This window comes from Vicia villosa, linkage group LG7 (genome assembly GCF_029867415.1).
Source record: "Vicia villosa cultivar HV-30 ecotype Madison, WI linkage group LG7, Vvil1.0, whole genome shotgun sequence".
Classification (NCBI taxonomy): Eukaryota; Viridiplantae; Streptophyta; class Magnoliopsida; order Fabales; family Fabaceae; genus Vicia; species Vicia villosa.
The window spans coordinates 105813682-105837528 of record NC_081186.1 but is presented as its reverse complement, the minus strand read 5'-3'; the positions used below and the strand labels follow the sequence as shown (position 1 = coordinate 105837528).

The 23847-nt window shown below is 31.7% G+C and overlaps 2 protein-coding genes across 2 annotated transcripts; one reads left to right on the top strand and one right to left on the bottom strand.

The window, feature by feature from the left end:
* Positions 1–4115, top strand: LOC131616408 (uncharacterized). Its single transcript, XM_058887730.1, has 7 exons — positions 1–460; positions 1020–1122; positions 1250–1315; positions 2816–2989; positions 3105–3201; positions 3666–3802; positions 3886–4115. The coding sequence occupies exons 1-6, from the start codon at positions 91–93 to the stop codon at positions 3768–3770; spliced, it is 915 nt and encodes a 304-aa protein (XP_058743713.1). The 5' UTR covers positions 1–90; the 3' UTR covers positions 3771–3802; positions 3886–4115.
* Positions 4116–9393: 5278 nt separating this feature from the next.
* Positions 9394–14696, bottom strand: LOC131616407 (disease resistance protein RML1A-like). The gene is made up of 4 exons (XM_058887729.1): positions 13969–14696; positions 12710–13814; positions 11349–11663; positions 9394–10739 (listed from the first exon to the last, which is right to left on the bottom strand). The coding sequence occupies exons 1-4, from the start codon at positions 14562–14564 to the stop codon at positions 9492–9494; spliced, it is 3264 nt and encodes a 1087-aa protein (XP_058743712.1). The 5' UTR covers positions 14565–14696; the 3' UTR covers positions 9394–9491.
* Between the last annotated feature and the right edge of the window lie 9151 nt (positions 14697–23847).

Genomic DNA, 23847 nt, shown 5'->3' with positions numbered 1-23847 from the left:
ATTAAAATAAGTACCGAACTCAAACACTCGATAGTCTTCAAATTTGGAAACCAAACAAACACTAGTCGCCGGTGCTCAAAATCTGAAGCAATGGGAAGAATAGCGATACTTGTTTCCACGATCGGAGCAATGTTGCTACTCTTCATCCTCTCCCGATCATCCAACACTAACCATTCGATCCACCGCCGCATTCGCTCCAACTCCACACTCTCCGCCTCCCACCACCAGCCCGACGACAGGTTCAATGTCACCAACAGAATCGTCCGTCTCTTCCCTGAAATCGACGTGGATCCCACCGATTGGTTCGTCTCCCTCCACGAATTGACTCAGTGGAACCTTCATCAAGCTCAGATGGAGGTTTTGCGTCAAAGTCAGAGGGAGATGGATGTTTACGACAAGAATCGCGACGGATTCGTTTCATTCTCCGAATATTCTACTCCCTCGCGGATTCAACGTGCAGGTTCTCAAATCTCACTTTTCGTACTTAACTTTGAGTTTCCGATAGGATCTCATTTTTGTTCAACCTAAATTTGGCGCGTGTTCAACTACGTGTAGATTTGAATATCTGAAACCTGTGCTCAATGTAGTTAGTTTGTTGATTAATGAATTTCGACACCTGTATATTGATTAGTCATCCTCTCAATAGAATTTGAACTGTGTTAATCACTTACAAAGTTGTCTAAATTTAGTTGTTCAGATAAATCAACTGATTTGCAATTTTGTTTTGTTATGATCCTGATCACTAACCGATGATCGCCGCCTGTTTCTCAGATGAGTTTAATGGAGATGCACTGACACTGTAAACTAGTTTTACCTAAAGTCCGATAAGAAACTACCGGTCTGCCATGTCATATAAGTATTTTTGGCAGAGTATGGTGTAAAAGTATTTTACACCGACGTTGCATCACCTATTTTCTCTTCTCGGATACAGATACATAGTTTTGAATTTGGTGCTTTTGTTTAACCTTTATTTCTTAGTACTGAATTGAATGTTGCAAATTGTCTTTTTCATTCATCAGACAGGGATTCTCTTGGTTATGATATGAGTTGGTGGAAAGAAGAGCATTTTAATGCATCGGATGTAGACGGAAATGGTCTTCTGAACTTAGCTGAGTTCAATGAGTGAGCTTCTTTCTACTACTTGTTTGTTAGTGTTACTTGTCTGCACATGCACATCGACCTGCTTGGGTGAATGATGAGATCTTTTATTTAGCTAATATTTCCCATATTATTTTTCAATGTCTTGTAGCTTTCTTCATCCTGCTGACAGCAACAACCCAAAGCTTCGACAATGGCTGTGCAAGGCGGAAGTCAGGTAACTCTAATTTTGTGTGTTATTTATGTAAATCATAACCTATATAAGAGAATCATAGTAAAAAAACTATGTACTACTTAGGAAAAGAGAATGTGGTGGAAAGAAATTCTGTTTTACTAGTCTCTACCAAACAGAGCAATGAAACAAATAATGAATCCAGAGCTAGCTCTAGTCTCAAGAGTTTTAGGCTTATAGTTATAAGCCTTAAAACCAAAGAAAACATGTCCCAGGATCCTATATTTTGGATATTTCTGGTCTTTTTTTATCTTGTATCCTGTGCTTGTGCATCATCATTGCAAAAACAATTAATTAATAAATGCATAATTTCTTGTTTACAATAGAGATAGTGATAGACTACAGTACTTTGTGAGGTTCTTTCATTTATATGTACATGCTTATGTTAGTAATATATATTTTTTCCTTGACTACTTCTACAAACGAGATACAACTTGAAAATATGTTTATCATTGGAGACAATTCCCACCTTACAAGTCGGTTTTGTAAGAATTAGTTAAAGCCAAACCCAAATTTTAAGATATGGTATTAGAAGTTACCCAAGATCTATTAGTCCACTTGCTATCAAGTTGTTGTGAATGTCGTGTGTTAAGAGTCCCACTTTGAATGAGATATGACATGAAAATATGTTTATAAGTGGGAGAAATCCCCATTTCACAAGTGGATTAGGTAAGGTTAAGTTAACACCAACCCAAATTTTAAGATGGTACTGGAGCCTATCAAGATCCGTTGTACCAAATGCTAACAGGTTTCTTCTATCTGGCCACTTGGGTCATGCTCAGGATGTTCAATTCTGGTGAGAGATGTGTGTTAAGAGTCCCAAGTTGAACAAGACTCTTAACACAATCCGATATACGTGGGGGCAATCTTCATTTCCTCGCATCTTACAAGTCTGTATTATAAGGTTGAGTTAGACCTAACTCATACTCTAAGAACCACATCCAGATCCACACGGATATTCCTAGTTAATACTTGTGAAAAATAGAAAAAAGAAATTTTCTAAATGTGCTCGAGTGAGTAAAACACTAAGCAACCATGATATTTATACACGCTATATAATTAATTACATATTATGTTTACAAGGAGAAATAAATAATAGTTAAACTCCCTAAATGCATGAATCTAAATGTACATGAATCTAAGGCTTAAATGCTCATTTTAATGGAAAACATACAATGAATTTTTCTATTTCCAACACTTCCCCTCAAGTTGCTGAACAAGTATTCTCCATTCACAACTTGGATACTATTCGTTCAAAATTTGAGCTACTCAATCGTCTAATGAGAATATCTGCAAGTTGTCCTTGTGAGGACACATATGGGGTGCAAACCGGCCCACTATCAAGTTTCTCCTTAATGAAGTGTCTATCAACCTTAATATGCTTAGTTCAATCATGTTGAATTGGATTTTGTATTATACTGATAGCTTATTTGTATCATTATGTTAGTGTACTCTTGCTTGATTTATCAATTTATTTCTTTACAGGGAAAGAGATATGGACAGAGATGGGAAGGTCAATTTTAAAGAATTTTTTCACGGGCTCTTTGATTTGGTAAGAAACTATGATAAAGAAAGTTACAACGTTTCACATCATTCTGATGATTCAATGGATGCTTCAGCTAATCAGTTGTTTGATAAGCTTGACAAAGATGGAGATAGGTATTTAGCATTTACCTTTTTCTTTTCCCATCATTATTTTACTTTGAATCAATATGGTAGTTTCCTTTTAGTATATACTATAATTTATTTTTGGGTTTTCATTTCAACTGTGCAGATATTTGTCAGATATTGAACTCCTGCCAATAATCGGAAAACTCCATCCATCTGGGAATTATTATGCAAAGCAATATGCAGAATACTTAATTTCACAGGTATTCTATCATATAATAATTACACTCTCTTTGTTGTCAATGGTGCTATTTCAAATGGCTAATTATTTGGAATTGTAAATGGTATCTTTTAAAATCAGTTAGAGAGTAAATGTTATTGCTAGTTGTCATATCAATTATGTTTAATTAGCATTAATTGTAATTAATTTCAATTTCTAGTTTATACGGCAACACCATCTTTTAGTTTTTCTTTTCAAATTTTGGTCACATAAAGTCGTTAGTCGCTGTCAACTCTGGTGGTCTTTCTAACAGCCTTTCACATGCAATAGAGATTAATGATGGCTGAGATTTCATTTCAAAAAAGTTTCACATTTTCATTAGAGATAATCCTTTCCCCTAGATGCTGTAATAATGTCATGAGATGCAGATATTGATGAAGATTGCTCAACGAAAACTCCAATTTATGTTTTGCATTATTTTAGTAACCATTTATGATGTTGTGACAGGCAGAAGTTGACAAAGATGGGCGCCTTACTTTGACTGAGATGATTGAGAATCCATATGCATTTTATAGTGCTATTTACAATAATGATCATGATGAAATAGAGTGATTCCCATTGTTGTTATGTGAAGTTCATGTTAGGTAAGGGCAATTCTTTCGTTGTCTATCTCAACCTCAGTTTAGTGGTGATATTCTTTGTAATAGTCTATGATCATCTAATGCAGCATACAAAAAAAAACTTGGGATAAAAGCAAAATTGAAGGAGTTATGGTTACAAGGAGTCAGGTTCTTAGTCACAATCCTGGGGGATAACAACTTACCTTGCTTCTTTCAATTCCAATTATCTGTGATTTCTTATTAGACCAGCAATATATTCAAGCACACATATCACACATTGTATTATTCGTTTTAAGAAAGACTGGAGAATCAAAATATTTAAAACTTTCTAGTTAAATATTCAGACATACATGCTTTCTTTATATTTAAAACTTTCTAGTTAGAATTTCTGCCTTCATAGCAATCCGCCCCTAACCCGCCTAAATTGTGGCATTGGGCTTGCCTTCATTGGAGCCTTAAAAAACCCACTATCATGGCGGTGTATGGTGGAGGCTGTCCGCGGTGGCGAGGCCGGTGGCAATGCGGAATAGGGTCGTGGGCTCTCATAGGGTTTTTGCGGGTTGCGGGCTCTCCTAGTATATTTTTTTTTGGTTTGAGCCACTGCCTTTTGTTTCATCTTTTCTTTCTTTTTTTATCCATTTATTTTGTTTCCTCATTTCTTTCCTTCCTTCTTTCTGTTCTGTTTTTTTTCTTCTTTCTTTTCTTTCCTTCTTTTTTATTTATTTTGTCTCTTGTTTGTTAATCTTATTCTTTTGTTTTCTTCCTTCGTTTTTAGTCTCATGGCAACACCTTCTACGACTTTTTAAGTGTTTTTTTGATTCAGTTCTTTACGTCAAATATCTGATATAGTATTATTCATGTAAGTTTTTCAAAAAAAAAAAATTAAATAGCGGTCATTCAATTATGCTATTCTGCTATTTCACTTTTGTCTGTGAATATTGGTGTATAAAATCAAATTTACTTTGTATCAAAAGCCTCCAATTTTTATTCAACAACACATAGTAAAATGTTTGATGCATAATTATTTTCAGCTTACAAAATACAAGCAATCCAAATAACGTGTTTAATTAGACTATAACCATTATTGAAAGAGAAAATAAAATAGTATGAGAGTCATAGGTAGAAAAAGCGTGTCTGAATAGCATAATGGGAATTCTATTATATATAGGTACTATACAATATAAATAATGACAAAAGGATATGCTATGCACTGCATTGAATCCCTTGTTTTTTAAAATGGCTAACCTTTTTCTCATATATATTTGAGATTGGACTTTGATGATATGACAAGTGAAATGTTTATGTGGCAACTGAGTGACGATGTGGTAGTGTTTAGAACTTTAGATAACTTTTCACTTAACAATTTATTTCTATAAATCAAAATATACATTAATTTATATCATAAAAACAATTAAATAAGAATCTCACTTGTTACCTTAATTTATATCCTTTCTCATTTAACTACACGTTTATATTTCATTAACTCAGTTGCCATGTATGTATCTCACCTGTTACATTTTCAAAATTCAACCGCAAATAAGAAGAATAAAACTTGTTGGAATTTCCACTTCATTGTGGTCCATCCCTAGTTATCTTAATTGCGGCATTTGGCTTGCCTTCATTGCAGCCTCTGACACCTTTGTTGGGTTAGGTTTGAAGGGGTGAATTTAGTTCTATATTGCTTAGAAATATGATATGGTCTGTGGTGTGTTTATAAGTGGAGACAATCATTATCTACAAGCTGGTTTTGTAGAGATGAGCTAAGCCCAACCACGCTTCGGGCTCATTGAAGTCCGAGCGTGAGGGAGTGTGCTGGAATTTCCGCGTTCATTGGAGTTCGCCCCTAGTCATCATAATTGCGGCATTTGACTTGCCTTGATTTCAACCCCTAACACCTTCATTATTATTGAAAAGAATGATAAAATGTTGTTGTATTTTATTCCTCAGCCTCATACTGGTTTATATAGTGTGAATTTCATAAATTACTATTAATTCTCTCCTTAATGGAGAATAAAGGAAATTAAAGGAGAATAAACAGAAATAATTAAATAGGGAAATAAAATATTTTTCAACACCCCCCTCAAGTTGGTGCATAGATATCTATCATGTCCAACTTATTTATCACATACTTAAAGGTAGGTCTTGCCAAACTTTTGATCAGGATATCCGCAGTTTGCTGACTTGAAGTCACAAAAGGTAGACATATGATTCCAGCATCTAACTTCTCCTTTATGAAGTGTCGATCAATCTCAATATGCTTGGTTCTGTCATGTTGAACTGGGTTATGAGCTATGCTAACAGTAACTTTATTGTCAGAGTATAATTTCAATGGAAGCTCAATTTTCATCATAAGTTCTTTTAGGACTCTAAGGATCCATAATCCTTCACAAATACCTTGAGACATAGCTCTAAACTCGGCTTTTGCACTACTTCTTGCTACAACTCCCTGTTTCTTGCTCCTCTATGTCATAAGATTTCCCCAAACATAGGTACAATATCCAGAGGTTGATTTTCTATCTGTGACTGAACTTGCCCAATCAACATCGGTGAAGATAGACACATTTCTTTCACTAGTTTTAAAAAATAGGCCTTTTCCAAGATTTCCCTTCAAATATTTCAATATCTTATTGACAGCCTCAAGATATTCCTTGAAAGGAGAATGCATAAACTGACTTACTACACTAACTGAGAAAGCAATATCAGGTCAGGTGTGTGACAAATAAATTAGTTTTCTACACAATCTCTTGATATCTTCCAGTATCAACTGGAACATTACCTTCTCCCCAAAGTTTAACATTAGGATCCATGGGGGTATCTGCAGGATGACATCCACTCATTCTTGTTTCTTTCAATAAGTCTGGAGTGTATTGTTGCTGTGAAACCACAATACCATTCTTTGACCGAGCAACCTTCATACCAAGAAAATATCTCATGAATCCCAAGTCCTTGATTTCAAAGTCTATTGCCAATTTCTCTTTTACTCTTTCTATTTCCATTCTATCGTCTCCAGTAAGGACAATATCATCAACATAAACAATCAGGACAACAACTTTCCCATCATGGGAGAACTTTGGGAACAAGGTGTGGTCAGTCTGTCCTTGAATGTACTTTTGTTTCTTCATGGATCGAGTGATTTTTTCAAACCAAGCTCTAAGGGACTGCTTTAATCAATACGAAGACTTCTTTAGTTTGCATACATTCGATCCAAATTTGTTTTCAAAGCCTGGAGGAATGTCCACTTATACTTCTTCTTCTAGATCACCATTGAAAAAAAGATTCTTAACATCTAACTGATGTAGGGGCCAATCCAGATTAGCAACAAGAGATAACAAAATTCTGACAGTGTTCAATTTTGCAACAGGAGCAAATGTCTCTGAGTAATCTATACCATAGGTCTGAGTAAAGCCTTTAGCCACCAAGCGAGTCTTGTACCTTTCAATTGACCCATCTGAATTATACTTCACAGTAATCACCCATTTGCATCCAACTGTCTTCTTGCCATCTGGTAGTGTCGTAACACTCCAAGTTTTGTTCTTTTCAAGAGCTTTCATCTCCTCAAGTACAACTTCCCTCCAGTTTGGATTTTCTCGAGCAACCTGTACATTTTTTTGGGAATTTCTACACTGACAGTTTTGAGGTGAAGACAGATAGAGATGAAGACAAATTTGAATGATATAAAATTGGACAGGGGTGTTTAGTACAAGATCTAACAGGTTTTCTAATGGCAACAAGATCATCTATATCAGGATACAAAATATGACTTTCAGAAAGAGAGATGTACTTACCTTTCCTATTCTTAGGAGGTTGATCATTCCCCGGTTCAGATTCCTGACAGTGTTGAGATGTGGACTCATCTATTCCTTTGTGGTGCTTTTTCATAAAATATTTTCCAACAATCATTTTAGGTTTGAAGGGGTGAATTTAGTTCCACATTGCTTTGAGATATGACCCATGGTGTGTTTATAACAGTGTTGTCTATAGCGGATTGCCGGAAAATAGCGGCGAACCCAAAACCCTCCATATAAATATGGCGGATGGCGGAACAGAAAATTGTGGAAGCATGGTGGACAATAAAAACATTAATTATATACATATATATACACAGAAAAAAAAAAAAGGAACATTATCAAAAAAACCAAAAAACTGATTTCGTAACAGATATAAACAGAATTCTATATGGAGGAAATTATAATTCATACCTCAAGTTCTTTCAAAATAGACATTATAAGGTAAATAAAATAGATGGGGCATGACCAGAGCGAGCATTTCACGAGAAATGGTGTATTGCAATCACACAAGGAGGATTTGGTCTTGATGCTCCCGGGCTTCAAACACGGAAGAGACAATTGTGATTTGCATCGTCAAGGGTGAGATATTTCACATGAATAGAAGGATTGAGTAGAAAATGAAGCAGTTTGTGAGCTTTGATTACAGGCTCCACTTGATGACACAATAACAAATAATTTTCTGAATCAAACTTTTCAGAGATTGCAGAAAACGAGTGTTTACTCGTTGGAGAAGATGAACCAATGCGCATGATTGGTAATGGGGGATTAGAGGCTTCAGGAACGAAGGAGACGTCTTCTAATAAAATGTTAGGATTTCAGAGTTCTACGAATTTCATAATTGTTGAGATCTTGAGAGAGATCTCAACTGAACATTTTCTGTTTAATGTTTTGAATTTCAATGAATGAATGAAATATAAAGGGTGTAGTCTATTTATAGACTCACAGCACTAACTAACTATTGCTAGTTAGTTTATGAAATCTAGGGAGTAGTTCCTGAAATCTAGGAGGTTAGTTAAGCTAGACAATAGTCATCTTTTTCTAGATTCTTCTATAGCTTACTGAAACAGTTCGCTTAATAATCTTCATGGCTGATTAATATCATCAATCAACTTGATTTCTGAATCAGGTGATCAGTTTACGATTGCACGTAAAGATGGATTGCTCAGCAGCAACATATCAATTTTGGATTCACAAAAAGGTCAGAAAACCTATATATACACTTCAGCTTGCTCTCTACGACTCATGGCAGCACGTTTACATTATAAATGTATAGTTTTAATACAGCAAATTACAACCAATAATATGTTTTACAGTAGTAGTTGTAGTTATGATTGAAGTCACACTTTTCAATGATTGACGATGATAATTGATTGACACTATAGAGAATTATTTGCACTGTGTTTATGAATTAAATAGTTATAAATAAATGGCTGCATGAAGATGGACTAGCAATTATAGTCATTATTAGTTATTCTTTTTTTATATAAGCAAGTAAAGTATTATGTTGAAACATGACTGATAACTAGCAATATTGGTACCAAAAATCAGATAAACCAGTACACAACTACTAAGTAATATATAGCACTTAACTAAGGATAGTTGATAATATCCTTAATGAAACTCAATAGACAGTGTAATCCCCTATATAGCAAAATTAGGACATATATTTTAAAATGCTACAAACCCAAATGGCTATAGTTGGAAGCCAATTAACTGTAAATGATGTCTGATTTCCTATATTAAAAAGCCTCATTTTTGTAGTGCATTTAACAATAGTTTCTTAAATATGCATTCGTTAGAATCTATGAATTCAACTCTTAAAAGAAATGATCAAGTCTGTGACTATCATTCCTAAAAGAAAATGAACTTAAGATTAAAATTTTACCATAAAGAAGGCAAGAATTTTTATTGGTAATGTTAATTTATCATAGAACAAACTTAAGGAATAACTCTATGCAAATTGGTAGTAAGAGGCTGTAAGCAATACTCAATAATAAATTTTGGGTTGGGATACTTGGACCTTCAGCCACTTCTATGTGTTGAATGAGATTGAAATATTGTGAGGTGCTTATTGGGCTGACCCCAAACCCTCTCAACATCATTAATGACTCGTACTCTGATGTTAATGTGCGTGATTCTGCAGTAACCTTAATTTTGAACTTTGGCTGATCTTTGACTCTGTTACTGAGATAGCGAGAAAAACCTACGTCATATATTAAGTACACATGATCTGATTTAATTTCATTACTCGGCCTATCCAAGTACCATTGGATATCTTCACCTTCATCAACACCGATATTAAATCTCAAAATGAAACCCTGTGATGGAACTTGTGGAACAATGAAGCAAAAAATGAAGCCTAATGAAGAGGAATGGTTAGCAAAAGAGAGATCAATAGTCATGTAATCACCTGTTGTCCTATACACCAACCATTCCGGAACATTGCTTCCCGGGTACACGTATGTGCCTTGGGCATCATAATTGTGACGAGATATGGATATATGCTTGTGTGCAAATTTCATCATGTTAATTTTAGCATTCAACCCTATTGCCTTGAGAGAATGTTCATCCAGTTTCAGGCAATTCCAAAAGGCAACCCTTGTCTTGTTTTCCTTTAACATCTGGAGAGCAGTTGAAGGGAAAGTTACATTCTCCAATGATTCACAACCACTGGCATCTAGAGTTATCAACGACGAAGGAAGCTCTGGTAGACTTCGAAGCTTCCAACAATATCGTAAGTCTAGATGTCTCAACCTTGTAAGAAGCTTGATGCTTTCAGCCAAGTTCTCAATGTAACTTTGTGCTAGAAGCAGCTTTTCAAGTTTGGTTAGAAGTCCAATTGATGGTAGTTGTTTGATACGTGTGAGTTCTAAATTCAACTTTACCATTTCCTTTGAGGTTACTGAGAACTCTTTTAGTGCTCTACAACCAGCAAGAGAGAGATAACGAAGGGAACTTAAATGGATATTGCTTCGAAAGCTTCTGAGGGAAATGCATCCACCCAGGTCCAATTTCTCAAGCTTATTGAGTGTAAAGACAGATGGATGTACACTAATCAACCCTGTACAGACACGAAGATCAATTACTTCAAGATTTGTAGCATTTGACAAGTCTGGAAGCTCCACCAGTTGTTTGGATAAACCAAGTTTAAGATATTTTAAATTCACAAGATCCTGCAGTAGTAAAATTGCATTGAACAAATGAAGACATCATGTGAGCTAATTTTGTATGTTTTGATGATTTGATATGATTTTAATTTACACATTCAGCATAAAAAGATTTGCAGTCCGTCATCAAAAACATATTTACACCGTCAACAACTCACAATCCATCATATGTTTGATTTTATAATGTGTTTGATTAAAGTCAAATATTTTTAATGATATGACAATTATGATTAACTAATCTTGCCTATGTTAGTTTTTTTATGCATATCTGGTCCCAAGTCCGGATAAAAGGAGAGGGTTGTGTTAGGCAATCGACAACCAACACAAAACTTTGTTGAATCTTTATTACATGGATCAATTACGAAATAGTGTGAATGTTAGGTCGTTGCCCGTAAGCAACACGCTGTATGGTTTGAGTACAACTCTTAAATAGAACATTATAGCGAAAGTTGATCCATGTAGTCGACCCCACTTAATAGAATAAGGCTTGGTTGTTGTTGTTGTTGTTGACAATTATGATTAACCGACAATGTAAAAATGTTTATACTGGTGATGTATATGAATTAAATTCATTTGACATAATTAAAAAACAAATGCAGATGCATATCCGTTTACCTTATCTTCATGCCAAAGTTTTCTCACCCGGCTATGCTGCAAGTCCAATACAACAAGTTTTTCACTAGAAAAGTTGGATGGTAAGGACTCCAATGGGAAATGTGCCCAACGGAGGTATCTGAGTTCATTTGGCAAAGATTCAAGCCCTTGCGGAAGATACAAGCCTCCTCTACTCTGAACAACATCACATGAGTATCCCTTACTATAAATATCCAGGTATTGTAGTCTGTTCATTTTTTCAAACACCTTTGGATTTAACTGCAGATCCTTAATTATCGACAAGTCGATAGCTAAGCTTCTAATTACCTCACTCCCCTGTCAACAAAGTTGTAGAAAATTTTCAAACACCAACGTAAGTTAGTTCTTAAAAAAAAAAGAAGATAAGTGGTAAGCCGTGTTTAAAGGCACATTTTAAGAAATTCATTATAAAAAGAAGTTGTGTAGTCAATTTCTTAAAAGTTTAAAAAAATTCAATATAAGTTTTGACATTTAAATTTCTTAACGTGTGCCCTTAACTAACTAGTTAGTTAAAAAATTGTAATTTTGTGAATGTGTTAGAAATAACATCTAAAGGTCTAAAAGTACCTATTTTTGTACAAAATAGTACTTGCGGGCTTTAAGGCTCTATTTGGTTAGAGGGAAATGGAGGGGAGGGGGTGGATTAGTTTGAGTTTTAGTGATTTGGTCATTTTTTTAAGGGGAGAGGAAGGGAAGTGAAGAGAATAATATCCCTCCAAAGCCAATTTTGGCTCCCCTCCAAAATGGGGAGATCTAGATGAGAGGGAAAGATTGTTTAAATTTAGACTTAAATAGCCTTATAATTATTAATGTGATTTTAAATATTTAAAAGGTGAAAAATGTAATTTCATACCTTTCGTCCATTAAAATCTCTCCTCTTCTTCGGGGAACCAAACAGTTTTTAAAATCTCTCCCCTCTCTTTCCCTACTCTCCTAGCAAACATACCCTAAAAGAAAATGGATTCATACTCCCATTAGACATTTGGTTGCTAAAATACTACTCCCTTTGGTCCTATTTATAAGAAAAAATTTGGTTTTTTAGATTCATTGAATAATTAATGTATGTGTGTCGTCTATATATTGTCCAAATACATTAGTTATTCAATGAACATGAAAAACAAATTTTTCTTATAAATAGGACCAGAGAAAGTAATTTATTACCATATACTCGCATAGGAGTGTTAATACTAAAGTGAATAGTTAGTAAAAGTGAGAAAATCATGACTTGATATTTCAACCATTCAAATAATTTGTTATATATGTATATATAATATTGATTATTGATTTGTTCTTCAATGGTAGATACTACTCAATTTACTTTTTAAAATGAATTAGGATTTTACCTTGTTACTTTTCAGCACATGATAAATATCATCAGGATCCAGTAGACGACTTTGCTTTCCAGGGTCGTCGATGGATTCTTCGCGAACAATTTCCCAAGCCGTTTCTTGTATAATGCTATGCATGGATATAACATTATCTTGGGAAATAGTTATAAGAGCTTTATTTTTGAGACTTTCTAACTCAACATCTACTGAATACCCATGATCTTTCACCAACAGTTTTATCTGATCAACTTTGAGATGCAGTCCATCGAAAAAACATGCAATGTCCAAGAGTATCTTCTTCTCATGACGATCAAGACCATTGTAACTCAAGTTAACAACATTGTTGACCCTTTTAATTGGTACTTTCGTTAGCCTCAGTAGCTGACTTTCCCATATTTTTTTATCTTTTCCACGAAGATGTCGACCCAAAACTTCAAGAACTAATGGAATGCCTTTAGCATAATTGACCATCTTGTCGGACAACTCATAGTACTCTTTTTTAAAATGATTTTGTCCAAAAGCATTCAAAGTGAAAAGCCTAAAAGAGTCATCAAAGTCTAATGCTTTAACCTCATATATATCATTATCATCAACCATATTGACCAGTACTTGCTTATCTCTTGTTGTTATGATGATTCTACTGCCTTTTCCAAACCAATCAAGTGTTTCAATTAAAACTTCTAGTTGCTGTATATCATTAACATCATCGAGAGCAAGAAGAACCTTCATACGACGAAGCCTCCTCTCTACAAAACCGGGCAATCCATGCGGTGTATCAATTTTCAAATCTTGTTCACCTAATAAAGTAGAAAAAAGATCATTCTTTAATTTCATAGCTCCATGTCTTCCCCATTCTTCTCTTACATTAGCCTTAAAGTAACAACCTTCATATTCAGAACAAAGCCTGCTATATACTTGTTCTGCAATAGTTGTTTTGCCTATACCACTCATCCCCCAAATTCCTATGGCGCGGACATCTTTTGACCCTTTTTTTAACAACGATTCCACATGTGGAATTTGTTTGCCAACTCCAATAAGACCCTTTGAGTGAACTTGTTTCACATGATCCAACCTCTTCATCACATCACTAATTATTTCTTCAACAAGTAAAGCGCCACTCCTACGAAAAGAAATTAAGAAATGTAAAACTGTTCTGTATATATCTATATATACTTATTGAATGACATTTTGCTGAGATTAAAATAATCTGCGACTTATTTAAAGGTTCTTATGTTGTGCAGATTAATAACAAAGTTGATGATAGAAGAACTTACGGAAAATTTGATGCGTGATATCCTAAGATATTACCAGATTCCTTCAAAGCAGATCTCCACTGCTGCACCCTGCTCAAATTGTATTTTTTTTCATGCTTAGCAAATTCAACTGCATAAGATCCCTTTTGATGCCTTACATCTGTTGGAGTTACTTTGAAGAAAACAGGTAATATAATCTGTCCATCTTTGTGTTTGCATTCAACAATTTTAACAAGTTCATCCAAACACCACGATGAAGAAGCATAGTTTTCAGAGAATATAACCAAAGAAATCAAAGATGTTTTAATTGCTTGAACAAGTGATGGCGATATTTTATCTCCTTTATGAACCTTAGTATCAACGAAGGCAAAGATTTTCTTTCGAGTGATAGCTTCAATTAAATGACTAAGAAAACCTTGGCGTATGTCTGATCCTCGGAAGCTAACAAAAACATCGTACTTAATCTGAGGATTAAATATCACAGAATCTTTGATGTTTGTTGTTGCTGGTGCTGATGCTGTTGCTGCTTCACCTAATAGGGAAACAAGCAAGAGACAAACAATAAAACACATGATTTCAATTGAGAATGTTCTTCTGAATATGCTACCAGGTAGCATTCTGAATCTTGCTTTTTTTATCTTTATGAAATTATTAAACTAGACCCACAACAAAAGAATATAGAGTGAGAGACTCGGATAAATCTAATGATCAAATCAGAAACCAGACATTGGTGGTGTTTAAGTCAAGGTCGTCCCCATGACATGAGCCGAGTGGGGACAAGGGTGTAACAATTCCACAAAATTGTTGTTGTTATATTAAAAGTTAATGTATTAACTATCATGTGTATATATTTTGTCTTTAACAAAATAGACAAAATAATTTTAAGAATATTTCCCCTTTTTAATATTTAATGTTAAATATTTTTTGAGTTGTTATCAATAAACCAATGAGTTAAATGGTTATGCACTATCATCTAATAAAAATATATTATTTAGTCATGTTATATCAGTAATTTAAAAATTACAGATTTGGTGAAATTACAGATTTGGTGGGATAGATGGTCGTGATTGGTTGAAAATTTAAGATTATTTTACACGGTTAGTGTATCATCATTTTTCTCTAAAGGAATCTTGTTTAAAAAGTCAAACAAACCGCATACAATTTATATGAAAAATATTAATAAGTAAGCCAAAGTAAGAAAATTAGAATTAGAATATTATCTATTTCACAACATTCCAAATGCGAAGTGGTTAAAGTTTCAGAAAAGTCATGTGAACATAGCAAACCGATGCCAAAATCATGTATTATGATAATAGGATATGACTAGTTCAAATGAGGACAAAATGTTTACGCTTAAAGCAGCCCACTCATTGAATTAAGGGTGGACAACGGACCAAGATGGACGGATTTGGACCCAACCCATTTTACTGCTACAGATTGAACGGGTTGCGGATCAAACCGGTTTGCAGATTGATTTGGGCGGGTTTGAGGTTAAACCAGCAGAAACAATGACCAAACAAAAACTTAAAATAAAAGAGGAACAAATCTGCATCTTAATCTCAAATCTATTTCATCATTCTTGGATCTATAAAATTTAAATTTTAATCAACCAAACACAAAAGCATTAACTAAAGAATAACAAAACAAAAAATAATGCTTTAAAAGAAGAAACAAATGAGAAGAAGGAGGGAGAATATGATTTTGGTCATCTTCGTTATGGTCTTGTAAGAGTGTCTTCCGACTTGAAGAAGAATAATAAATAATGTTATAAAAATTTCAAAGAGCAATTTATTTAAAACAAATAATTTGTTGTGAAAAACGATGTAAGCACAAAATATAATAGATAATTAGGAAAGATAAGAAGAACATAAAAATTGGTTATAACTGCTATTCTTTTACTTTCTCTTAGGAAACAAGATTACAAGTTTACAAGAATAACAAATAACCTCTCTCACCATAAATTAAGATTTGCTGTTTTCAATGATAAAAGACTAGTATGCTATTTATAATAAAGTCTAACATACTAACTAATGAGCTTTTTTCACAAGGCCCATTATACAAGCCAACTTAATAAACAAGCTAACTTAACAAATTAGGGTTTAAACACTAAAACCTAATTTAACATGCTTATAACCCTAGCATCTCCGACAGCTGCATGCTCGACCCATCTTCGACTACAACATGCACACTTCGACACTAGTATGTGAGCAACCTTCGACTTCATGCTTAACCCTGTCAAACTGTCGAACCAAGAAGCTACTCTTCGACCATACTAGAGTTCGATCCAATATCTCACAAATCTCCACATTGGACCTAACTCTACAACATCATGAGAACAAACTAGCTTTCTTCATGCAACTTTATCAACTGCATACAGTGGAAAAACTTGCAACTTGGCAATGTCTTTGTGATAATATCAGCAACATTGTCCTCAGTCGAAACCTTCAGCACTTGGACTTCTCCACGCCCACCGCACCAATTTGTTGTGAAAAACGATGTCAAGAACAAAATATAATAGGAAATTAGGGAAGATAAGAAGAACACAAGAATTGATTATAACTGCTATTCTTTTACTTTCTCTTAGGAAACAAGATTACAAGTTTACAAGAATAACAAATAACCTCTCTCACCCTAAATTAGGATTTGCTGTTTTCAATGATGAGAGACTAGTATGCTATTTATAATAAAGCCTAACATACTAACTAATTGGATTTTTCCACAAAGCCCATTATACAAGCCAACTTAATAAACAAGCTAACTTAACAAATTAGGGTTTAAACACTAAAACCTAATTTAACATGCTAATAACCCTAGCATCTTCGGCAGCTGCATGCTCGACCCATCTTCGACTACAGCATGCACACTTCGACACCAGCATGTGAGCAACCTTCGACTTCATGCTTAACCCCGTCAAACTGTCGAACCAAGAAGCCACTCTTCGACCATACTAGAGTTCGATTCAATATCTCACATAATTCTAATCGAAATGAAACTGTGTTTTACTTTACTACTTTCTAGCTAGCTAGCTACTAATTTAGAGTGTTGATGTAAACATAAAGTTATAATACAATATTACTAATATAATTAAAGCTTCTTTTATAAGAATAATTAAAAACCTCGAGTAGTGGAGTGAAGTGGTGTTTCATCATTAAATATCCATTGGAGCATGTGATCAACCTTTACTCTAATTTTTTCAATCTCAACTCACTCTAATTATATTCAACATTTTTCATCCTCAACTCTTTTGAGTAAGTTTCTCATTTCACTTTTTTTTTAGTTTTGATTAATGTATTAGGTAAAATAGATTGTTTTAAATGCATTAAGTAGTAGTCACATTCGAAATAGGTAGTTGTTAGAGACATGTATTCTCATTTGGTTGCATTTTGGTAGGTTAGAGCAAGACTAGTATTCGTTTCTGCCACTGTTGAATATGCATCTCCGAAATGTGTCTTCTCTGGTTTTCAGAGAAGCATATCCGAAAAATGTTCTGGATACAAATTAAAGTCGTTTTTTTGATGTATTTTGCTAGACATGTATGAGACGGAGAGGTAAAATAAATATGTTTTTATTCCTTGAAACATATGGGTTATAATATTTGAACTTTCTAACGATAGTGTATTTTTTTTGCAGTACCATGATGCTTTAAAACACATCAACTACAATAGGAAGATTGTGAAACTACAATAGCCTGACGAGCAATGATTTCATGATGTCATGCAACTATCTGGGTTGTAAAATTTATGCATGAATGGTTATATTGTATTTTCTTTTGATCGGAAAAAAATGCTGTCAAATTTCGTGGAAAGATGACACTCAAAGACATCATATTTTCATCTTTCGCATGATGAGATGTCCATCACACTAGATGATATGTCATATATGCTACAACTTTCGATCAATGGAAGATTATTAGACCACTTCATAATCACCAAACCTGATGCATTGGACATCATGGTGACCTATTTCAGAGCTGAATCAACTGATGCCCAGGAGGAGATGAATGACATCAAAGGGTGTTATACTAGATTTTCTACACCACATTAACACAAAATACTATTTTTCATTAAACTACACATTGCTCAACATAAAGAGTTTTAGCTCATGACGAGCAAAATACATCAACATAAGTTCTTACATTCAATTTCTCTAATCACACATGAAAATAAAATGTTAGCCTAAGTATGACATTCTACTGTTTGAAATCTTTCAATCAACGGGAGGTAGGTTTTGTCACGCCAGGATGCTTATCACTTCTTCAATGGAGTGAGAAAGAGAGGAACTATTCACTATTGATTCATTCATTGTCTTTTTCTTCTTTAGTAAGATAGTTTTTTTGAATATTTTTCTCAAGTTTCTCACTTCCGAACCTCCTTCCATTTTGTCCAAAAAGTTCCTTTTATACCCTCTAGCTTTTAGGAGTTTGTCTTGTCATTGGATTATGGGTTTTGTGGTTACTCCTTAGTTTTGTCTCACTAATCACATCATATTCCTTCTCATTTCACTTGAATCAGCTCTCGATAGTACAAATTACAACACACATGAGACAATATGTCTTGTGGTAGGTATGTTGTGTTGCCAGACATAACACTCACCATTCTGTGCAGTACACCTTTTGCAGAACTTGGTCTTGTAGTGTTTGATCTTATTCATTCTTATTTTAAGCTCATTTGCACTCCAATCCTTACAATTTCGCCACGTTTTCCCTAATACCATGAACATTCATTCCTTGTAACATTCTTTGCATTTAAGACTTTGTTGAAAATTGAGGTTTAAGTGATGTCCCGGTTCTATCGTGCCAAAACTTATTAGAAAGTAGTCCTACATGTGTGACAAACACAAAAAGACTCACAAAAGAGAGCACCTTACGTGCTATTCACAAAATTACTTAAAACAAAAAAATGAATCTTAAATTAACCTGCTTAATAACAAAATAAATTCAAGTGACGTACAACCTTGTTGCCCTTACCTTGGGACACCTCATTTTCCTTGTTGGGCTTAGGGCTCCTTGCGTCATTTCGTGAGAGTTGGATTTGTCTGGTCTGCGGGAGGAATCACCCTTGACATACTTCTTGAGACACATGTTAAATATCATCTCCGGAGGCTTATCAATTCACGGCTTAAGGTATTGACTTTATCCATATACATGTAATTTATTTATATTTGTTATGTTAATGTTATTGTTGTTAGCTTATCAAAATTTAAAATTTGTTTAAATTATAGGTGTTTAGTGACCAAACATCGTTCTCACAAGAAGATATAGATGACATCCGATAACATTGGGCCGATACCTTTCTATCTTTTTATGTATCTCAACAACACTAGTTTTTCTTATTTGTGTAAGCATTGTATAGATGTTTTATCATTATAGGTTCAAATATGTACATGTTTTATTGCTAAAGGTTTTATGTATCCCAAATGTCATTATAAGTTTTGTGAGCAATGTATATGTTTTCAAATACTAGTTCTATGGCCCGTGCGTTGCACGGGTTTGATTAGAATTTTGATCTTAATAATTTTTATATATATATATATATATATATATATATATATATATATATATATATATATATATATATATATATATATATATCATATAGTTAAACGTATTTTTTAATTATATTAAATATAAACAAAATTTAAAATATATGAGAATTTCTAATAATTTATATATATATATATATATATATATATATATATATATATATATATATATATATATATATATATATATATATATATATAATTTCAATTATGTTCTATAAATTTGAAAAAATTTCACATATTTACGTGAATTATGCAATATTATAAAAAGTGTTATATTAAATTATTTATAAATAAATATTTATGATTAATCATTAAATTCATAATACATATAAGAGTATATCAATCTAAATTTCAGTTATTCTTTTAGTATTATTCTATAACTTATAAAACCTAAGATTTTTTTATTCAATGTCATGTCCAAAAAAAGTTTTAAATAGTATATTCTATACATATTTTTTAAAAATAAATCATATTATATCTTATCATATTGATTTTTATTTGGTGTTCCTATATTAATCAAGTAACTCCATCCATATTTTTATGATTTTTTTTGTTTGTTTATTATAGTGGAAGAGATATGTTCTTACTTGGTAAATGGATTGTTTATTAATACTATTATTTATTATTGGTTAACCATCTTAATAAATTAATTATTTTCACTTTAATATTAAAATTAAAAAATAATAATTTTGTAAATTAAAATAAAACTTTAAAGATTTTTTTTAAATTTTATAGGCATTAATGATTTTAAAACTTATTAATTTCAGTTATTAATTTTTTAGTGAAGTTTTCTTAGTTTTTTATTAAATAGTGATATTTTGATTCTTAAATATACTTTTATGATAAAAAAATGTAGATTAGTCCTCATATTTCTCATTCGTTAAAAAAAATAAAGTAATTATTCATAATACATATTATTTATATAGGTATATAATGATGAATCAAATACTTTATCATTACATAATTTTGAAAGTAATATTAGAGTTTAGTAAGTGACAACTAAATCGATTATAACTTACAACTACAATTTATTTTGCAATTTTATTTTCCATAAATAATTATGCATTTTAAAAGAATATATAGAGATATAGTTAATAATTATTATGATATTAATAACAATAATTATAATAATTTAATAATAATAATAATAATAATAATAATAATAATAATAATGTAATTACTATATTAATATTTTTGTATAATACATTTTTTTTTGGAAACACTATGTAATACACTTAGTACAACATGTATCATAACTATATCAAAATATATCATTATTATCATTCTCATTTATTACACAATAAAATATATTGACAAATAAGACACATTTTTTATCCATATATTATTTTTGAAGTCCTTTGAAGATCGTAAAAAATTAAGTAAATAAATTAAATCAAACATATATTTCTCTAAAATATTTTGGTTAAAGACATATATTTACATGGGTTTTCATTTTTCACATAATTTTCAAATAGTAAAAATAAATATGTAGCAACAATATAAATTTTCTTTCTTCTTTTCATTCACTAAAAAATTGTTACATTCAAATTAATCAATGTAAAGAAGAGAAAAATGCATAAATAAATAGCATAATAATATATTTATTCTCAAGAAAGTTATTGCAAAATAATATAACTAAAGTATTTACATAACTAATATAACAGAGTAAAGTTGAGTCTTAAACCTGTCACATAAATCAAAGAACAATTAGCATATATATGTTCAAAAATAACAAAAAAAAAATAAAAATATAGATACAAAATAAAAAATTAGGTACCTTGTGAACTTTGTTTGAATAAAAGGATAAAGATCTACAATAAAAAATACAAAATAAAGTAGAGTTAAAATATAGATAATTGTTATAATAAAGTAAGTGGAGTCACCTACAATATAAAACAAATCATAGTTAAAACTTACCGAGAATAAGAAAAATAATCGAAGAACAATTGTTTGAAGAGAATGATGAAGACTTAGCCAAAATATATAGTATAAATATGTCAAATTCAACCAATCGTTAGTTCGTCCAGTGGTGATTGGCGCTGGACTTGGTAGTGAGAATCACGATTCGGTATAAAGCCAAAAAAAAATGAAAACTGTAACTCCAAATTTTACTAATTAAAACTTATTATTCATTAATATTATTTTAATTGAGATTAAAAATTGTAACTTACCGTTTAACTAATTATAATTTATCATTAATTAATGTTATTGTAAGTGAGTGATAAAGAATGAAAAATATTATAATTTATCATTAATTAATATTATTGTAAGTGAGTAATTTATTTTTTAAACATAGAAATTTGTAAAATAGATGAAAAAAAATGAAAAATATGAAGAAAAAAAAAATTTAAAACCTGGTGCAATAAAGAATAAAAATTATTATTCATATAAAATTGATATTTGTCTTAAATGATTATATTTAAAAAATAATTTCGTAACTATAATAATTTTTTAATGTTACAAATAGTGTATATTTGTAGAATATATTTTATTTCTATATAAAAATTAATATTCCAAAGTAAGGGAAAAATAATAATTGATAGGATTTTTATTTTTAATTAATTTTGATTATCATAATGATTTATTAAATTTTTTTGTATAATAACACTTCATAAATGATGTAACGGATGATTTTAATATATAAACGTTTTTATTAATATAATTGATGAGTTAAAGGTTTAATTTTATTTAGAAAATGAGTGGTTAAAGTTAAATTGAAAAATAATATAAAATATTTTAATTTAAATAAATTTAGTATATATCTAAAGTAATTATAATCAATATGAGAATAAATAATGATTTACAAAATTTTCTTTTTATTTTCATAATGATTATTAAAATTTTAGTACAATCAAACTCAATAATTATTATAACTGATAATTTTTATATTTAAATATTGTAAATTTTTTATTAATTTTTTATTATAATAAAAATTTGTGTAACTCATTTAGAAAACACATTTTTTTAAAACAATACTTTTATTTCATCTTTATTTTGAGAAGTAAGTTATTTTTTAAACATTATTTTTTTAAAATAAATGAAAAATAAAAGAAGAAAAACAGAAAAATAAAATTAGAATTTAGCATGAACTAATTTAAGATTATCTATTTTATCGTAAAAATTGATTATCTAAAATATATATAGGCTAGATTTCAAGATTTTATAAGTTTGAAAGATTTTTTTAATAATGACTTTTATTTGGATATTTTTAATAGTGGTAATTGAATATTATATTATTAATATTACTATTATTATTATTATTATATATTAAGTAGAAGTAGATTATTATTATTAACTAAATATTATATTATTATTAATAATAGTGGTGGTTTAATATTATTATATTATTATTATTTATTTTAATATAGAGTTTGTAATTAGAATACTTACCAAGATGACATGTGGCTAGGATTGTTTTCAAAATGACATGTGGCTAGGGTTGCCATCATGACTTCCTTACATTTATATTAAGTAGATATGTATAGGTTCTCTTATTGTACCATTTTGGATATGTGTACATTTGATTTTGTAAATAATATAATTTGGTATTCTTTGTGTACTTAGTTATGTTTTGTATATGATAAAATGTTATAAACAAGCCAGTTAAATTGAGATTTAAAATTATAAATGAAAAATAAATAGGTTATACCCCTCAGGTAATAAATATAATCGACGTGAATACAACCCTTTTTCCTTGGATATTTACCAAATCCTAGAGGTATGTGGCACGCGCTTTATAGTTTTGAAAAATAAAAAATACTGTTGCTGGGGATTGAACCAATGACAATTACAAAAGTTCCCTCAGTGATTAAAAACCGAGGGTAAAGTGACAAGTTTTCATGACACTCTTCGTTACCTCGCATGTGAAACTGAGGTAAAATCTCTTTCGCCAACGAGGTAAAATGTGTTTTTTTTTGTAGTAGGTGTCCCACGTGGACGCCATTGTACCGGTCAAAAAGTACAGGTGTGTGTTCATCTTGTAAGGGCAGATGGACTCAGAGGTCTTAGTAGGTTTATAACGTTGTATGGTGGTAAGGGTTTGTCCACGGCGGTCAAAAGCTCTGTACGATGGTGTTTTACGACATCTCCTTTAGAGCGTTACCCTCACTGCTACCACTGGTGTCCTCCGATGAAGGGGATGTAACTCTCATGTTAACCATGACTGAGGATGGCTAGGTATAGGTGTTAGGGATAACAATGAGTATGATGATTTTAAAGAAGAAGGTGTGGCCCAAATTAATTTTATCGGAGCCCCACTGTACATGTCAAAAAGTACATATGTGCATAACATCCCCACAAGAATAGAAGATACTCATATGACTTAGTATGTTTATAACAATTTAGGGTGATAAGGGC